The 19129-nt window shown below is 40.9% G+C and overlaps 1 protein-coding gene across 1 annotated transcript in view; it reads right to left on the bottom strand.

The window, feature by feature from the left end:
• The window catches only part of POLR1A (RNA polymerase I subunit A), a 30135-nt gene extending 11006 nt beyond the window's left edge, over positions 1-19129 (bottom strand). Inside the window, 24 exon segments of the mRNA XM_041481745.1 lie at positions 396-610; positions 1640-1861; positions 2342-2507; positions 3259-3341; positions 3534-3686; positions 4567-4665; positions 4996-5154; positions 5267-5349; positions 6611-6794; positions 7216-7412; positions 7901-7918; positions 8041-8419; positions 9371-9598; positions 10381-10503; positions 10967-11140; positions 12065-12224; positions 12680-12782; positions 13449-13535; positions 15055-15164; positions 15265-15350; positions 16256-16363; positions 16456-16605; positions 18082-18286; positions 18761-19129. Coding sequence (XP_041337679.1) covers positions 396-610; positions 1640-1861; positions 2342-2507; positions 3259-3341; positions 3534-3686; positions 4567-4665; positions 4996-5154; positions 5267-5349; positions 6611-6794; positions 7216-7412; positions 7901-7918; positions 8041-8419; positions 9371-9598; positions 10381-10503; positions 10967-11140; positions 12065-12224; positions 12680-12782; positions 13449-13535; positions 15055-15164; positions 15265-15350; positions 16256-16363; positions 16456-16605; positions 18082-18286; positions 18761-19044 — 3776 coding nt within the window. The 5' untranslated portion in view covers positions 19045-19129.

Below are 19129 nucleotides of genomic sequence, written 5' to 3'. Positions count from 1 at the left end.
CCACTTGCACTTCCTAACAGCCTTACTAACCCCAAGGTGCATCAAGAGCATTCTTTGTTTTCCAAGATCACTAGAAAAGTATTATTTTATATGTATAGGGACAGCATACATGTATGTATATATATGTATGGGGACAGCATGCTGCTGTTTCAGAGAGGCTTGGAAAATTCAGAGCAGCATGGAAAATTCAGGTTTGGAAGGAACAGATAACCAGAGCCTCTCCATTGCACACTAAACATGTTTAGTTTTCAAGAACCATTTTGAAACCCACTACTTAGCTTCACAATGGCCACAACAGAAACAAGGCTTGGTAAAGACTTCAGTTTTAGCAAACTTGCTCCAAAAGGTATTTTGGATTTTGGCACAGTGCAAAGAAGGCACTCAGAGGTTTTTACCTATCAGAAGAAAGTGCTGGGTGCATGTAGCTCCGGCTGTTCTCAGATTCCCATTTATTGATATAGCCTTCAACTCCCTTTTCAAATGTTTCTGAAACTGATGCAAAATAAGTATCTGGACGCCAAACCCCAAGGCTTGGGTCAGGACACTTATTTGTCTTCTTCAGATACTTCCTTTGTTTCTTCTCATCAAGCTCATACCACATCTTCAACAACTGAAAATAAGAGGAGGTTTTTAGGCTGGCTGGTTTACCCACAGTAAGACCACAAGCAGCAGTGAAGGAGGAAAGGACAACCTGTGCAGAGTGTAAGGGTGTACACACACAGCAAACAGCTCAGCTACAAATATGGTGTTCTCCTTTTTCTGATATTTAACACTTTTGAAGTCAAATTATTTCAAGATTCTTTACGTGCCTAAAAATTTCCCAACTTATGTATCCACAGCAACTACTGCAGAAAGCAGTGAAATAAGGCCTCAAAGAACGATTTTAACTGGGAGTGAACACCCTCAATACACTTAAACCTTTGCTTGTAGCTGACTCTCACCTCACCTGTCCAAAGCTGGCATGAAAAAGGAGCTTATTATCAAAAAGTGTCAAGAGCAACACAAATTCAGCACAGCTCAATAAATGAACCTCTGATTAGTAAAAACAGCCTTTGAAGTCAAACTCACAGAGTCATCTCTCAACACCTTCAACCTGGAGTTTCATGCTCACTGCCCAAGTTCCACCAGGATAAATTCCTTGTGACAGCAAGGCTGTGAAGCAGGACCTGTCTGCATTTTGTGTCCATACACACCATCTTCATGAGGCTTAAGCAAGAGTATTTTTTGGAAAAAATAGGCAGAGCTGGCTCAGCTCCCTGATCTTTGGTATTCAAACAGGCTCTCATCCAGCTAGCAGACAGGTGTCCATGCAAGAGAGATTTGCTTTGTGTACATGAAAAAACCAAATAACTCACCAACAGAAAGAAAAAAATCCCTCAAACTATTCACAAACATGACTTAAAAACACATTTCTAACAACACACTGATCTTTGTTTTTAACCCCTTCCCTAGCATTAGGGCCCTCAGACTTTAATACATCCCAACTTATCACCCACATAGTTGACATGATTCCTTTAAAAGGCAACTTATTTAGTTAAACTGTGAAACACTGTGGAATTCACAGAGCAATTAAACAAAAGATACTGAATTCTGTAACTTCTTTTGAAGGGCTTAATCAGTTCAATTGCCTCTGTGTTACCTGTAAAGTAGCAGGATCTCTTCCATTCTTTATTTCACCTCCTGGAAGCTGTGCTTTCAAACTTGCCAATTTCTTTTGGGAAAACAACAGAAAGCCTCCTTCTCTCTGCACAGAGTTTTGGTGTCTGGCTCGCCACTTCTTGATGGCTTTGAACTGCTGGTTAGCTTGGTGAGACTCCATCCTTGCTAAAGCTTCATCCAGATGGTTTGTCTTCTGGATTACCTGTAAGAAAGTAATTTGTATGATTATTCTTCTCTCTATCCTCACTGTAGCAAACTGAGAAGGTCATCTGCTGTCATTGCTGTAAAGCAATTTTCAAATTTAGTTTTCAACCCAACTGAGACAAAACCCTTACAACTTTATGTTATTATCACCACTCTGTAATCAGCAGTGGCGATACTGGTAAAAGTTAATCAAACTTGACAGACTGAAAAGTGAAGTCATCTTTGTTAAATTCAAGTGCAGAGTTACAACAGACAGTGCTTGGTGCTCTGCTGAAATTGAGACTGCTTCAATCATGCTGCAGACTTCAGATTGCTTCCATATTTTGAATACAATGGCAAATAAAATTGTACATTAGTCTGAAAGTAACTGAGACAAACAAGTGTTGCCACTGGCTCCCTGACAGATATGCCAGATGTTAACCATGTGTTTCAGTCTCCCCTTTACCCCTCATAAATACTTAAGATTTAGGTGTTCTACCTCATAGTTTTCTGCAATGAAAGGAAACTGCTCAGGTTGCAAGAACTGAGTTTTAGGGATATCAAGCCCATCTTCTCCATACAGAAACTGCACCACGCTGCCATCGCTGTCTCGTACAGTCAGGTCATACTGAACTACCAGTCCTTCCAAATGTTTTATGATACACCTATTCCAGAGGGAAAAAAATGGGAAAAAAACAAAAGAGAAGAAAAACGCTGTTAAGAGGCTACAAAGCAATGAGAATGATACAACTCTAACACAAAAACCACTATTTTCATCAACATCTTAAGTGTACTTAAGGGCTGATCAGGAATTCTGGAAGCAAAAATCCCATAGACACAACACTCATGTGAAATGCTTAATCTGTAAAGCTTTCAGCATGCTGCTCCCTCCAGCTTCCTTGGACTATCTAACTTTAAATGAAACAGTAAATTACTCTCCATTTCTGGTGTCCTGCTTTAGCAGTTTTCTGAAAGAAAGGGGCATCCCTCCTTTAGAACTTGTCACTGCCCTCTGACACAATTCAAAAGTTCCATTTTCTTCTATATATGCTGGAGGTGTTGCTTGACTAAAGACAAGAGCCACTAATTGTGGCCAAGAAAAACTAGAGCTGCCTGAACTTGTACACCTATCTGTATTTGTACCAGAAAAAAAGATTTTTGCAAAAGGAGAACAGCTGCTGCTGTTATGTGCCAGAGGTAACTTTGAAATTATAATGTTCCAGTTGATCTAGTTCTCTAGAAAATTTTACTTACAACAAACAGCATTCAGAGTATTGTATAAAAATCAAATACAGTGAAGTTAATCTAAGCAATACAGGCATTTAGAGTCTACAAAACTTTCTCAGAAAAAAAAGAAAATCAGTCAACCAATAAAAGGACCTTTCAAAGACTCCAATTCCAAAGCAGGCCTCTTACCTTTGCAGGTACCCAGAACGGCTGGTTTTGACAGCTGTATCCACAAGACCTTCCCTGCCAGCCATGCAGTGAAAGAAGAATTCCTAAACACAAGCACAATACCATCAGCATCCTGCTAATAAGTGCATTGACACTGGCAATTTATGTTCTTCCTCAAAAGCTTCATATGAAACCAGGGTGAACAAAGTCCATTTATCTATAATTGCAGATACTCTTTATTAAAATACCAAGACTTAAATAAACTTCAATATCAACACAAGCAGTCTTAAACTTACAGAAGGTCTGATTCCAGTGAGAAATCTGCCAGTCACAAATCCTCCTGAGCTAGGGGAAAAGTCATAAGGTTGGAAACATGGCAGTGATTTGCCAGATGCCATCAGTGGGGGTCTTCGGCCTTCCAGCTCAATCTGGCCCAGCAAACAAGAAATCTAAATGTGGGCAGGAAAAAAGGGAACATCACTTTTCCATCCAGCTTTTTGTTCACATAAACTTAGTGATTTTTCTTGAAAAATACAGTAAAAAAAGTCAAATGTTCAGTAAATGCTCTATAGCTCCATGTGGACTTGTTCATGAAATGTTCCAGCTACTGAGGGGCAGAAAAGGCATGGAGATCTCACCTGGCTTTTTAAAGTCATTCCAGTACCCTGACTCATCCTCAACATTACCTCAATACCACATTCTGTATACTTATTTTAACACAGAAACGTGAAACTAAAAATACTGTAGATATTTTTTAGGTCCCTACATTACCCTCACCACCTCTCAGCACTGTACTAAAAACAGAACAAAAACCTCAACCTAAAATGCTCTCCCTTTTGAGCTGTGGTCATTCTCTCCATTTTAGATGGCATTTTTATAGAGTGTCTCTTGCTTGGTGTCTGTGTTGCAAATGGTAAAATGAAAATGTATCCTTCCACTTCTACCAAAACCAAAGATTATGTTGTTCCTATTCAGAAGTTGAAGAAGGAGAGGGTAAGTCTCCAACAGAGGCCAGGAGAAGTTATTTCTCCTACAATAGGTTTGTTTGTATAAACTGTAGCATTCTTTCTCAAAAGCAATTCTGCTATTTCAATAAACCCTCATGTTCTGAGGAGTGATTCAAAAATAGCTTATAATAAACACTGACTCTCTTCCATCACCCACTGAGGTCTTTATTACATTCTTCTTGCGTTTTTCCATGCCAAAGTCCAGACTGAAAACGTTGCTCTGGTATCAGATATCCCCACAAGAGCTTCCCAACAAGAGTTTATATTCTAGGACACACCACATCAGCACACATAGCTGCTAAGCATTTTCTGGTGTCATTACCTGCATTGTGTTTACAGTGGATCCTTTGGCTCCTGACTGCACCATCAACTGCAAATTGTTCTCTGGAAAGCTCCTGTGGAGACCAAGGGGCATGCAAACCTACAGAGTTGTGGGGGAGTGAAGGGAACAAAACCAAACATTATTCCTAAAATAATAAACCCAAGAAATTCCTGTGGAAGGCTTTAACAAAGTGAAACAATAAGGAATCACAAACATTCCTATTTATAATTTCAAAAGCATCTTGAATATTAAACCATCTTCTCACTCAGGGAGGACAAGGCTGAGGAGGAGAGGCAGCATGTGGAGCCCCAAGCTGGGGACAGATGGAAAGCTTCATCCTCCAGAAGAGTCAGGCACTGCTCATCCACATTCATTAACTTAATAAGAAAGTTAAACAAGATTAGCATGCATAGATGCCTCAATGCCAACCTTGTTGACTTCATTGTTGTAATTGTTTACTTCCTCCTTGAATTTCATATCAACCATGTTAAAATCCCTCTGGTCTTTGCAGAGATGGGCATCCTGCCACTTCCCTTGGACCTCCTCACATGATGCTGTTTCTGGCAAATTAAGAGCAGCTCTAACGGCCTGAAAGTAAAATATAGGAATTTTTAGGTGTTAAGCAGGCATGATTGAATAAGGCAGTATTTCAAACATTTTGCATTATGGAAGAAAAAATAAATCTGCAAAACAGACTTACTTCAATACCACTCTGCCTTGACCTTTCAATGATTTTTTTTCTTTTGTGGTCTGCTTCACGTTTAACCAAAATATCTTCAATCCCTGTTAAAGAGGAGAGACAGAACACAATGGTCTAAACTGAAAAAAATCAAGGAAGGAACAACATTTGGTGTCAGGGATTTTGAGTGAAGAGCTGGGAAAGAATGATGGTTAGATTCAGCGCCTGCAGTTGACAAGAAGAAAAAAATCTGAGTAGCTCCTGGCTCTTTAGAGAGCCAGAGAAGTTGTAAGTCATAAAAAAAAAAAAAAAAAAGAGCAACATCAACTAAGCAGTAAGAGTGCAAAATCAACTCCCTAATTTAAGGAGTCTTAACTTCAACAGTCTCTAAAAAATCTAAAACTAATGCTTTATGGACCAGCCACATCAAACTGCTTTTTTCCTTCCATCCACATCAAACTTATTGTTGAACTATTAGATGAACTTTTCACAATCTTAGCATTGTGAAAGCTTTTCTTAGCTTTTTAAAAAAGATAAATTAAAAATACAGATCCTTGAGATGACAGGACCAGGGAACAGATTAAACACTGGAACCTGAACTCCTGTGAGCTGTTTGTGAACAGTACTGTCACAGACACTAAAATAGTCACAAAAATGGCTGTGTCAAAACACCAAATCCCAAACTCCTGCTCCAGTCTCACTTTTCTTCTGATATTTTAACTGCCCAGTGGTCCTAGGCTTGTTATCTTTTCCTATCTAGCTTTTGCACCCTGGCTCTCAGGAGCCCTGTGAGTTACTCAGTCACCTTCCTCACTCCAAAAGAGGCCCTCCCTTTTCCCTGGCTCACAGCAGTCTGTTGGTCCCTCACTACTGCTGAGTGTTGACTGTGTCTCCATAACTCATATAAATTTGAAAACCTGTAATGAAAGCTTTTCAAACTCATTTACCAAAAGTTTTACAGTAAAATGTGATATGCAAGGCTTGATCACCAAGCCCTTGAAGCTCTTTCATCTTGTTTAGTCAGCTGTTCTGCTTTCTATGCAATAATTACTTTTCAGAGAAGCAAAACATGAGGTTTTGATCGAAACAAAATTTCAACACAGGACATATTAACTGTGTACACTTTGGCTAGGCAGGACAGAAAAGAGAAATTGTTGGACATACTCAAGACTCTTTATGCTCCCTTTATGCTTAGAAGGCCAGATATACACCGATAAAAAAAAAAAAGAAACAAGATAAAAAAAAAAGCCTGGCAGCCAGCTATCCCACTCAAGGGCAGTCTAGCAGAATTTAATTCACAGAATTAGCATGTATTATGCCCAACCATGTCTGGTTTAGACCTCAGGAGGTGCTGCAGGTACTCACCCATGGTGAATCCCCTGTACAGCTGCAGGTAAGCAGTGAAGAGGCGCCCCAGACACGTCAGCACCTTCCCACTGGTTTCACCCCCATAGATCTCATAGCAGCAGTGGACCAGCCCATAGGCAGAGCTGCCAAAGTGAGCTTTGTCCAGCACTCCACACAGTAATTCCCCATCTTTGATAATAACCTGAAAAATAAAACACAGCTTTGAATCAGGAAAACAGAAATTTTAATCGTACTACGACCTCTACAGGTTTTTCCATGTAATCTATGTGAAAATTGGTATAGGTTTAAAAAGCTTGCATTTTGGTGAATGGTTAAATGTGGCCAGATTATCTGTAGCAGAAATGAAACTTCTAACAGCACCTGCATTTTTCCACCTATAAAGTCTGACAATGAAGACACATGGTCTAACAAAACCAGATGGAATCTACCTCAGTCAGGACCACAGAGAATTTTTCCTGATTCTACCACCCACTTCTGGCAGTAACTGTTGCCAAATATCTGCTTCTGACTTTGTCATCTGCCTTGTTCCCTTCCCATTCTTTTCCTGTACACACAATTTTAATACAACACAGCCCAGCCCAACCCCCAGAGTTGTTGCATACCTGAGATTCACACATTGAATCAAGATTCAGACATCCTTTTGCAGGTCCCTTCACCCAGGCTCTGCCACCAATTTTTGCTTTCCCAGTCAAATTCAGTGGAGCATGGTTGTCTGGAATGATGTTTATTAACAATGTGGAAACAACCTATAAAGAAGCAGGATGAGGGGCAGGAATTATTTTTTTTTTTTGTATAATCACTTTTCAACATAAAAAAATCTGGCATGAATGAGAAAAGCAATGTCCTGCATGTATTCTTTCCACTGACAGCAAAGTTTTGAAAGCTTGGAAGTCTCACAAGGCAGAAATATCCTCCTGCTACTCCACCCTCTGAAGGATCAGAGAGCTGAGACACATAATTATTCAGAAATATAAAGCAGCAAAGATTTTTACAATACTTAGATGATGTTTACATTCTTGTAACGAACTTTCTCACACGTTTCTGTAAATAATTATTGTTCTACATTCTTTTCTGGAGGAGGAGAAATTTGATGGACTGTTGGTTTGTCCAGTGTCATTGGAGAGGTGGCACTGTCATCCTCCAATCCACTGTCACTTTTGAAAATCTATAAATGTTGGAGTCAGAAGTTAAACTTCCCTTCTTTTACTTTGGAGGTTCCAGCATGTGTGGTTTTATTTCACGTCCTGGAGTGACAGTAAGTTGTGTGCCTCCAGCTCCCAAAATTACTCCCCCTGGATAAAAGCACTTAAGTAATTTCTAAAGAACTCATTACAGCACAGCTCTCTTCTGACACTCGAAGGAACAAGATTGTTTGGATGTGCTGGGCCTTCTTTAGATGAACAGAACCACAAGTGTAGAAAGAACACAGAAATAAACCTCAGAAGTAAGTAAACAGCCTTAAAAAAAAAATCCCATTTATCATGAGACAAAATAAACAAAAGTAATTTCTAGATGCATCTAGAAATAAATTTCTCTGGCAGTTCTACTTGCCTTTGGCACCAGGTACTGTTTATCAGTGATGGCTAAGGTGTAGGCCTCTGCCCTGCCCAGCTCACTCTGTGGGAAATGGGCATTCATTTCATCCCCATCGAAGTCGGCGTTGTAAGCCTTGCAGTTGGCGTAGTGCAGCCTCAGCACCTTCTCCCCGGGCAGGATGCGGGCGCGGTGCGCTTGGATGGAGGGTCTGTGCAGCGTGGGCTGGCGGTTCAGCAGCAGCACGTCCCCGTTCCTGATGTGCCGACACACCTGCCACAGAGATTTGGGTGCTGCCACGAGTGCCTCAGAAAGGACTAACTGATCTTTAAACACACATAGATTTAAACTATCTTCTTTCTGGTATTCATGCTCTGTGTAAAACTCAGAGAGAATCAAGATGGTTTGGTCCTGAACGCCCTCTGCTCGCCACCAAACAACCATTCCCCACTAACCCCCAAACCACAGTGATCAAATCAATCAGGTCTTCATCCAAACCCACTGGGCTGAACTGATACCTCCCATTATATACCCAGCCCTGGACACCCTAGACTAAGGTAGTAATATGACACAGTAGCTGAAGCAGAGACCAGGAGTCTCTTAATTTCAGCTCTGAGAACAACACAATACATCCTTATCTAAAACAGAGTTTCTCAGAACAGTCTCATTTTAATTTTTCTGTTAGCAACATCCAAACATCCACTTAAGTAATTATCAACGAGAGTATGGTAAGTTGTTTGTACAATCTAAATACTGTTATGTTTAACTCTGTGACAGGTTCTGAAAGAACTGACATCACAGAAATATTCAGAATTAAATTTCAAATCTCTGCTAAGCCTTTACGAGAGACAAGGTAATACAACAACGTAAAAACACTATTAAATACCAAAACTTTTGCCCTAGTAGCTAAATAGTGCTTTTTCAACTCTTGCAAGGGACAGTGATACAGTTAAGAAGTTGCAAAGGTTGATCAAACTGTAGCACAGAGGAGAAACAACTGACATAGAATTAGGTTGGAAAAGACCTCTAAGATCATGGAGCCCAAATAAGCCAGCACTGCCAAGGCCACCAAGACTGCTCTGCATCTTGCCATGACGAATGCCACACACTGTGTATTAGTATAATGTAAAGGAATGAAAAATGGGGTTTAGAATTTGAAAAAGCACCATGTTTTTGCTCCTGCCCCCTGAACCAGAGATGGAGGAGGACTCAGCCCATACTCACAATCTTCAGGCCTGTCTGGGGTGCCCCTGAGGAGGGGGTGAGGAGCTGCTTGGCGATGGCCTCGCGCTGGGTCAGGCTGGTGGCGCTCAGCACCGTGCGAGACCCGTCCTCGTTAATGACCATGGAGGCCCCAGGGTGCACCTTGGGGCCATTGATGACAGCCTGCCTCAGCTCTTTGACATTCCAGGGAGTGACTGGCTGAGGATAAGTCAGTTTGGTGGCAAATACCTAGACAGGAAGGAAGAGAGGAGAGAAATAACATGTTGTTCAATTTTGGCTTAAAGATCTAAAAGCCACTGATAAAACAGCATCAAAAATTAAGTAGTAAATGCAATGATAGATTACTTGAAGCTCTTGAATGCATCTCCTCCTCAGTCTACTCTAGTGCCAAATAAATACATTTCTGCTTTAAAAACCTCTACCACAAGAATAGAAACAATATTCCTTTCACTATTTTCTACTGTGGTATAAAACTCAATTAGCAATTAAAGAAAGCAATCATGGATTTAGATTCTGCAAATAAGCCAACAAATACAGAGAAAAAGCACATTATCATCAGGTTCACTATTTTCTGCAAAGACAAGATAACGAAAAACAGTTTCAGGCTTGTTGTCATCTCCATGTAGCCAAAAATCCTTAAGGATGGATGAAGTTGGTAACATCACAGCCTTCTCTTAAGCCTACAATACCTAAAAAAAATACCTTGTACAAAGACCACAGGAGGAACAGGATCTACTTTTGAAGTTTCCACCAATTCCTACTCCCACAAAGCAAGTGCAGCTTTTTCCTTTTTTTTTTAAAAAAAAAATCCTCTTTCTCAGATGTGGTATTCTTGTTTTGTAACAGTAAAAATCTCCTGCTCTTCAGTGCTCCCTTCCTTATTAACACTGGGCACGAAAGAGTTCAGATGAGTCAGAAACCCTCTAGATTTTAATCTGCTCCCAAATTGCCAGTAGTGCAGTTCAGTCCTCAGCTGCACCAGGAGGACACAGTCCTTTATCCATGCTCACCATGGGGATGCCAATCTCGTTGGTCCCAATGTACATGTCGGGGCAAATGACGGATCGAGCAGCGAAATCCACGCGCTTCCCCATCATGTGCTTGCGGAACAGCCCTTCCTTCTTCTCCAACAGCTTGGAAAACAGAAGGGAACAATTAAAACCTGCAAGCACGTGTCATGCTGTTCTTGTAAGTTCTTCTAAGCCTTCTGATGTCTACATTTTTGTAATGGAATTTCTCACACACTTTTCATGTAAATAATGATTGTTTTGCATTCCTTTCTGGAGAAGAGAATTGATGGACTGTTGGTTTGACCAGTGTGGTTGGAGAGGTGGCAATTTCATCCTCCAATCCATGGCCACTTTTGAAAGTCTATAAATATTGGAGTTAAGAAATAAACTGCCCTCTTTTTACCTTGGACATCTCAGCTTGTGTGTATCACTCATTTCGTGTCCTATTGCGACAAATATGGAAAACCAGATGGATTCTTGCCATGATGAGTGGCATGAAAATGCCCATGTACTAATCACAAATAGTTCACTTTTTTCTTACTCCATCAGCTTTTCTTTTTTAATTAAGACTCCACCTGCTACCCACCTGACGAATACCAGGGTATTTTTCTGTTATCAGCTTGTCCATGTCACTGTCAAACACAATGTTGACATGGCTCTGGAGACGTATCCAGGCGTTGTACAGCTTATCTGCAATGCTCTGTCCTGGAATTGTGGTCAGCACAGAACGGTCCAGAGGTTCACTATCCTCTCCTGTCTCCTGCAGAAACAGAAATTAGAAATTTGGACAGAACAAAAAATATCTTCTACTTACTTACTGGTATTAATTACAGTATTAAATATAGCAAAAGAAACATTCACCATTATTTTGCACTGGTTGTCAGTCCATGTTAGGAATCACTGTAACTAGAAAATCCTATTCTTAGTTAAAATCTCTTGGATTTACATTATTTTTATCACTTACATCACTTTGTTTTCAGTCTAAAAGCCACTAAATCAGTCACATCCAAAATTCACTGACATCCTGTCAAATGTTTTAAGAACAGATCTCCATCTAGTGGCTACATTCTGAGTAACTAACAGTGTTTCCAAAATGTTTTACACTGAAGATGTAAATCAAGTTCCCCTGAAACTGAGCCCAGTGTCAAAGACCCCTCAATGATACAACTGATGAACAAATATGGAATGAGGCAAGCTGAATGCATTATTATTTACACAATACAACTATGTGAACTGTCAGAAGCAGACAAATATTGTTACTAACTATATTATTTGTGAAGTTTTGCACCCTACTTAGACATCAACTGCCAAAAAATAAACACTGGCTCCACAAGGCTTAGAAGCTGAAGTGGCCTTTTCCCCCCTCTTTTCATGTGTTGAGCTGCTGGCAAAGTTTAATTGTGAACTGTTTGTGCTGTACATATTTAATTCTCTAGAAACAGGAGCCTGTTATGTCTCACATACAAAAATCCATGGCTAAGAGGATCTGAGCAAAATGTTTTTTCCTTTTACCCCAGGTAGAAAACAGCAGAGGGAAAAAACCAAACAAGGTATGGAACATCTCCACCAGCAGATATTCCAACCTCAGGCAAAAACTGTTACAGGAACAGCTTAAACAGAAGCCTTCCTGAATTCAACCCACCCATCCAAAGAAATAAACAATAAGACAACCAGTAACTCTTACTGTTTGAATTTCTTCTGTAAATTTTATTGGCTGACACTGTTCTTTGGCCATGAAAACCAAGAGCTTCCTTATCAATTGGGCATCTTTCATCACAGCCTGCAAGTTCACAGTCTGCCCGTTTGTGAACAGGCGATCTCCAAGGCGATTTACAGGACGATACCTACAGCAAATTAAAATCACTTCAGAGGATTAAACCCACTCAAAAGCAGCATGATAAACCCCAAATAGTCTAAGCTAAATCTTCAGTGCATGGAAAATAATCCAAACCAACAGTGGGCATTTATAAATTCATATATTCTACTGGGACAGTCATAAAAGATGAATGATCCTTAACAAGAAATTCTATCAGTACTATGCAGTTACAATATTCTATAATCACTTAAAATACTAATACTAAAATATATGTTTTCCATAACTACTATTTCAGTCTTCTAACTAACTCACTTGAAGTTACACTAGAACTTATCAACTACTAGTGTGATTTTTATTATTTAAACACTCTACTGACACTTAAGCAGACCAGTGTCTGTACTACAGGAGTTTGGATCTCCAACTCCTGCAAAGGGTGCACTAAATCCTGTGATTTCTACAAGATTTTGGTGGAATAAATTTTACCTTGAAGGTGGAACCACAAGCAGATCTAAAAAAAACATGTCTGGACTGAATCCTGAACTATCATTGGGATCCATCCCAGGGAAGAGATAACGAAGAAAGAAACCTAAAAAGAGACAAAAGAAATATAAACTCATTCTCATTGCTGTTGTTTGGCTATCCAAACCCCCAGATGCACTTGGTCAACAAGTTAAAAGAATCTGCTAAGTTAACACTACTGAGCTTGTTTAAAATAAAAACATTCAGACACGGTTTAGAAAGAATTGCCACTCTTTTTTTTTGACACATATGAAGTATTTTAGAAACAACTCTGGACAGAAATATAGATTATAGCAAATGGAGAAAGCAAAACTAGAGGAATAAAGGTTCCAGTAATGGACTGTGACTGATTCACAAAAGTGCTTTGGTTTCTCCTGGCAACTGCAGACAGATTCAGAGTACAGGCAACCCAAAAGAGAGGCTGATAAACACATTTTCAGTCTTTAACCAGTGTAACTGTGGGGTGCAGCACCATAGGAAATCACAGTCTCTGCAAACACCTGTTGTGATTTGTGGGGACCCACAATTTGAGAATAAATTATCAAAGTATCAACTGAATCCAGGTCTCTGCATTCACTGGCTGCCAGTCCTCCTGTCACAAAACTTATATTGCAGCCAGAAGCCCTTAAGGCAAAAGGCAAAGATTTGACCAGGAGTTCATACTGGAACATTTGCAGATTTGTCCACTAAATAGTACAAAAAATGAAGTAATGTTGCTCTTCACAACCATTACCTTCATTCTTCCACAGAGCCAGGATGTATTCCTTGGCAGTCATTGGTGTCAGGTATCCTCTCTTCCCTAACTGGCTTTCATCAATACCTGAAAAGTAAAAAATAAAATTAAACTAAAATATTTATGGAAAAAAAAATCTCAAGACATTACTCTGAAAGGTTTTGGGGGTTTTTTTGCTTACAATGGTGCTTCTAGCTCAGAGAAGGAATGGAAACACAAAATATACATACAAAATATACTGGCTGACACCTACATCAAAATTATAATTTAAATGTTTGCTTTGGGAATATGAAATTAAGTAAAAAAGAAACCATCTCTGTGCCTAGTGAATATGAATATAAATAACAGAAATAAACGTATTTTATCTAAACATCTAAAGTTTATGCTTTTTTTGACTTATAGTGAGCTGGAACCTTCCTTCAAATGATCTCATCCCCTGACCAAAAAAGTCTCGGCCAAATCAAGTCTCAGCCTGCAGCTGGGGAAGCTTTCAGTGGGGTTCAGGCACTACCAGGGAGGTATCAAGGGTCCCATTAAATACTCAGCTGAAGGAGACAACAGCACCATCCACATTACAGGTGAGTGTCTGGCCTACCTCTGCTTTGGAGAGGAAGGAAAACACATGGCTTTGTTACTAAAAAGCAAAAAGATTAATTATTTTCAAAACAAAGCCAGAGATTTTAGCTCTCAATTTCCACAACTCGATGAAAAGCAGTTCTGCCACGACCTCAGACAATTTCCTGTTCTTCTTCTGGCTTAGATCCAGAAATGCAATTATTGCACACTGAAAGTTCAATTCTCCATTCACCTAGAAAACCTTTCCATCCCTCAAACAGAAATGCATCAATGCCAAGGCTGAAGGTACTCCTTTTGGGACTTTGTGCATAGCCTGTGCATGGTTATCTAACTAACTGTGTGATCCATCCCAGCTCAGAATACAGAATACTTCCCATTTGGCCTCTTCAGCTACAGCTCCAGAGATTTAATCTAGTATCTAAATCAGAGAGTAGCAAAAAAAATAAACTCTACAGAAACCTTTCCTAAGGGCTAAATAACACACATAAATGTCTGCTTCAATTCTGTCTCATTGTGTAAAGGATCAAGGATATGAGAAGGAAAAGGAGGTTCAAATTTATTCAAACAATAGGTTAATTAATCCTGGAAAGTGCCACCTACTTTCTTTTTTGTCTTTTACTCTTCAAGAGGAAATTCATTCACAAGAGTTAGGATAATGTGATTTTCTTTCTAAAGTTGGTCATCTTCCTCCTAATTAATTTTACCCGTAGTTACCCTGTTTAAAAAATCCAGCAGAAAATCAGCTACCTGCCAAAAATGAAGTGCCCCAAAACCGCCCTAAAGCTGACAAAGATTATGCTGTTGTACTTCCTTTCCTGACACAGAGACACTTGAAGCTGCAAAAGCACAAGAGGCTCTCAAACAGAAATTTAATGGAATTGGGTTCTCTCTGACTCTGAGCTTACTGGTTTAGTTATAATCAGTATTTTTTATAAATGAGTTCCAAGTGCACAGTCACTGCTAAGAATCTGTGCCCCTTACATGCAGGGGAAAACTGCAAACATATCTGAGTAGAAGACAAATATTTCACCTGCTGTTTCATCCAGAATGCCTTCCTCTCCTGACTTATGGTACACTGTAGAAGGATAGGTTACTGTCAGCTTGCTGTTGTGCTCCTTTCGCACCAGTGATCTCCTGGATCTTAAAGAGAAAAAAAAACCCAAACAGGACAGGCAGACAAAAGGTTAATATAAATACAGCATTTAACTAGAAACCAGCTTCCTCATGTAGTTAAACTCACTTGCAGTTTGGGCATTTCTTTGAAGCCATGTGTGCTTTCCAGAACTGTGATATCAGTTTATTTCTACACTCACACACATTTTTGACCTGAAAGAAAAGGAAAAAAATTAAAAATAACGATTATAATTTAAAAAAAATTAAAACATGCTATATGAAGAATTCATTAACCATTACACAATTAACATTACAACACGAACATTATTAGTATCAATGCACACACATCCATGCACTGATTAATTCATGCCTTGATCTGTAGTGTTCTTTCATCATCTTTGCTGGAGGCATACATCCCTCAGTGCTCTCCAAGCTCCTTTTGCAATTTATTCCATAAAGTCTTTAATTTTCAAGTCAGTACTGAAATTTAAAGCTTTTCTCTAATGATGATTTAGGTAAGTATAAAAATGACAAAAACCACTTCTTTTGACAGCTCATGAATGTATGATTTACAGAGTGCTTAAGCATAGTTTTTAAGCAAGTGATCAAGGAATTAAAACTGGCTTATAAACAAATCTGTTGAATGACCTTAGTAAGTATCTTCTTCACCCACCTTTACTAACCAAGTATATTAAACTACGTTTAAATGGAAATTAGAATTCAATTACACAAGTCTTCCTAAAAATGTCACTGTAATTAATTCTGCAAGTTTGCTGGATACATGAGTTCTCAAAATGTGTTCTGCAGCATCAGAGCAGTATCAGCATCTGTGGGTGGTGTATTGACAGCAGTATCAGATTCTAATATGGTATTTACACCATCAAAACACTTCCCTACACAGACATTTCCCTATTTTTCAGAAATTCAACAGTTACACTAATGGAAAATAAAATCCTTTTAAAGTTTAATTTCAGATATTTCCCTCAAAAAGCCCTTAAACATAACACAGTTCAGAACTGGACAAAATCCAGCACCTACAAAGTCAGGCTTTGCTCTGCACATCACTTTTTTAAGAGGATAAAGCCCAGGATCTCAGGAGAAGCCCTGCCTGTACTTACATTTGAGCACCGATCCCTTATTTGAGAGCTCTGTAACATTTCCTGCACGTGGCGATTCAACTCTTCCTCAATTTCTGAGCCTGTTGCATCTGCACACTGCTCTACAAACTACAAGGAACAGAAGAAGAGGAGTTGGCAGAGAGCTTTACAGCTGTGAGACCACGAACTGCAAAAGGGCTGGAGCACCACACAGTACTTGCCCTGTTCAGAACGATTTCGAGGTCGTGGACAGCGTGGAGCAGCCCTTTCTGCAGCACCTTCAGCTGGCTCAGCAGCAGGTGAACCACAGCTCGAGGGCAGGTCAGCATGTGGCAGTTCAAACAGGAGCCTCGGATCAGAAGGTACAATTTCTGGAAAGGAAGGGGGAAGGAAAGGTTATCCTGGCAGATGTACTGGCTTGCACAGTAAGGAAGTAAATGCAACTGTTTGGACTTAAAGAGAGTGCTATTATAATTGGGAAATTAGATTAATGGTTCATTTTAATCATAAAGAATTTGCTTGAAAAAAATTGATTTCAACCAAACTCATATGCAAAGCATGATCTGTAGATAAACTCTCTGCAGGCTGTCTACTATCAATGCAGAGCAATCCCAGTGTAGGGAATAATGTGCATTGACTCCATGATTCAGAAGGCTGAACAATTGCTTTATTAAACTATACTATATTACACTAATACGATACTAAATTACAAACTAAAGAGATGCTATACCAAAGAATACTAAAGAAAAACCTGTGACTGTCTGAGACAGGCAGGACACAACTTTGACCCAACTGGCCAAGGAATCAAAAGAACCTTCACCAGTGTCCAGTAACAAATCACTTTGGGTAAACAATCTCTATAACACAGTCCACATGTGCAAAACAAGAGCAGTGAATAGAGATAAGAATTGTTTTCTCTTCTTCTCTGAGCTTCTCACTGCCTTCCCCACGAAAAATCCTGGGAGAGAGTTGTGCCTGCTGCTCTCTGTGAAGAGAGCTGTGGCCTCAGATACATTAAACACTTGTGGTATCTACAGCAGCTCTGGGACCCAGGCTGCTCTCACACTGTGACTACAGCTCCTGATAGCTCACCCCACAGAGGACAATGTGGAACCCAAACCCTCACACTAGTAAAATGAAACATCCTGGTCTCAATCCTACCAGATCCTTCACACAATCATGTTTTCCTCAAGGTCTGGGAAATTATCAGTTGGTTTTATTATTTAGCACAGCTCTGTGTTATTAATTAACACAGTTCTCTCACTCCCCCCGTGGCCTGAAGGCTGGGAATTACTGCTGCAGGATTTTAATCCTTGGTCAATACAGTTATTTTACTCAAAGCTGGAACAAGGCTAGAAGTGGGTACCTCATCTAACTTTGGCCACTTGAAACTGAGGTTTTGACTCTCAATTAGTAGCCTGTGCAAAAGGCAGCTATTGTAAATGGTGAGATGAGCACCTCAAGAGGAAAATTCATCCCAGCTCAGGTTTGTTAAAAACTGGAAGAGTAGACAGCTGTTCACGTGCAGTAGTTGTTTAAAGGAAATGGTAATTTTTGCTGTGCCATTCATTTAATTAAAGCATGACATCCTGCAGTCAGTCACACACTTCAGGATGAACATCCCCCCTCACCTGCCTGTCAATATTGAGTAAAACAACAACAAATGCATACCTTTCAAAAGGTCTCTTTGTATTGAACTATCACGACACAACAAAGCTTTTCTACTACACCTGCTGTTATTACACTTAAAAGAGAAAACAGATCTTGGCACCTTTACTGTTTCCAAGGACTACATGAGAGCTCGGGCACCACCAGCCCTTTCCCCAGCAATAATTGAGTGTACATACATCGAAGAACAGGGGGTTGTACACAGGCAGAGGCAGCTCTATGTGGCCAAAGTGTCCGGGGCAGTTGCTGAAGTTCTGCATGCAAGTGGCGCACACTTCCCTGGAGTCGGGGGGTCCCAAGGCCAGGTCGTAGAGCCCATTCACAGCGGGATTGCCCACGTTGTCCAGGTACTGCGGGTTCGTGATGGGCTTCACGCTCAGCTTCCTGAAGGGGAAAGGAGAGAGCAAAAACCAACCGCAGTGAACAGGAGTGTAATACGCACTTGAACGGCATAACTACCATGGGCATTTAGGATCTGTGTGATCTTCTCAATCGATGAAAACATCTTTCTGAGGGTATTTTGCGAACGCGATAGGAATTTGTGTATTACTGATTTCATGATACAACGAGCAGAATCATTCATATAGCAGCAAATATTTCTTTTACGTGACTAGCCACTCTACTAAGAAATCACATCACTTTGTCAGTGTGTCCCCTCGAGCGGTGCGAGATTTTGTATAAAACTCGGCTATACCGCCATCCCGGCGGCTGGGCCACGGCCCAACTGGACTACGTGTCCCAGCATGCCGCGCGCCACAGTACACCGCTGCTCCCCAGCACCCTGCCGCGGGGCACGCTGGGACTCGTAGTGCCCAGCAGCACCCACACAGCTCGGGACGCACACACATGGAGGCTCACCGGATCTCCTCGGCCGTGTACATCCCGAAGGACACCCCAACCAGCCGCCGCCACGGCACCACTTTGGGCGGCCTCATGGCGAACGAGCAATTCTTTCCCGGCCGACAGCGGCTCCCGCTCTCCCTTTGGAAGCGCCGCGCCACGGGCAGCACCACGCGGTCCGGGCAGCGGGGGGGGGGCGGGGCCGGGCGGTACCACCGCCGCAGAGAGGCGGTACCGGCGTCTCCCCCGCTGGAGGAGTGGTGTCGTCCGCCTTCCCAGAGGCCAGCGCGCCGGGGCGGCATGGCGGCGCGGCGGGTCGGGGCTGGCTGCTGGCAGCGGGCGCTGTGGCTGGGCCGGCCGTGCCGCCTCCCGGGCGGGTTGGAGAGC

Source organism: Pyrgilauda ruficollis, unplaced genomic scaffold, assembly GCF_017590135.1.
Source record: "Pyrgilauda ruficollis isolate IOZ18807 unplaced genomic scaffold, ASM1759013v1 scaffold1, whole genome shotgun sequence".
In the NCBI taxonomy this organism is placed as follows: Eukaryota; Metazoa; Chordata; class Aves; order Passeriformes; family Passeridae; genus Pyrgilauda; species Pyrgilauda ruficollis.
This window is presented reverse-complemented; position numbering and strand designations above follow the sequence as displayed.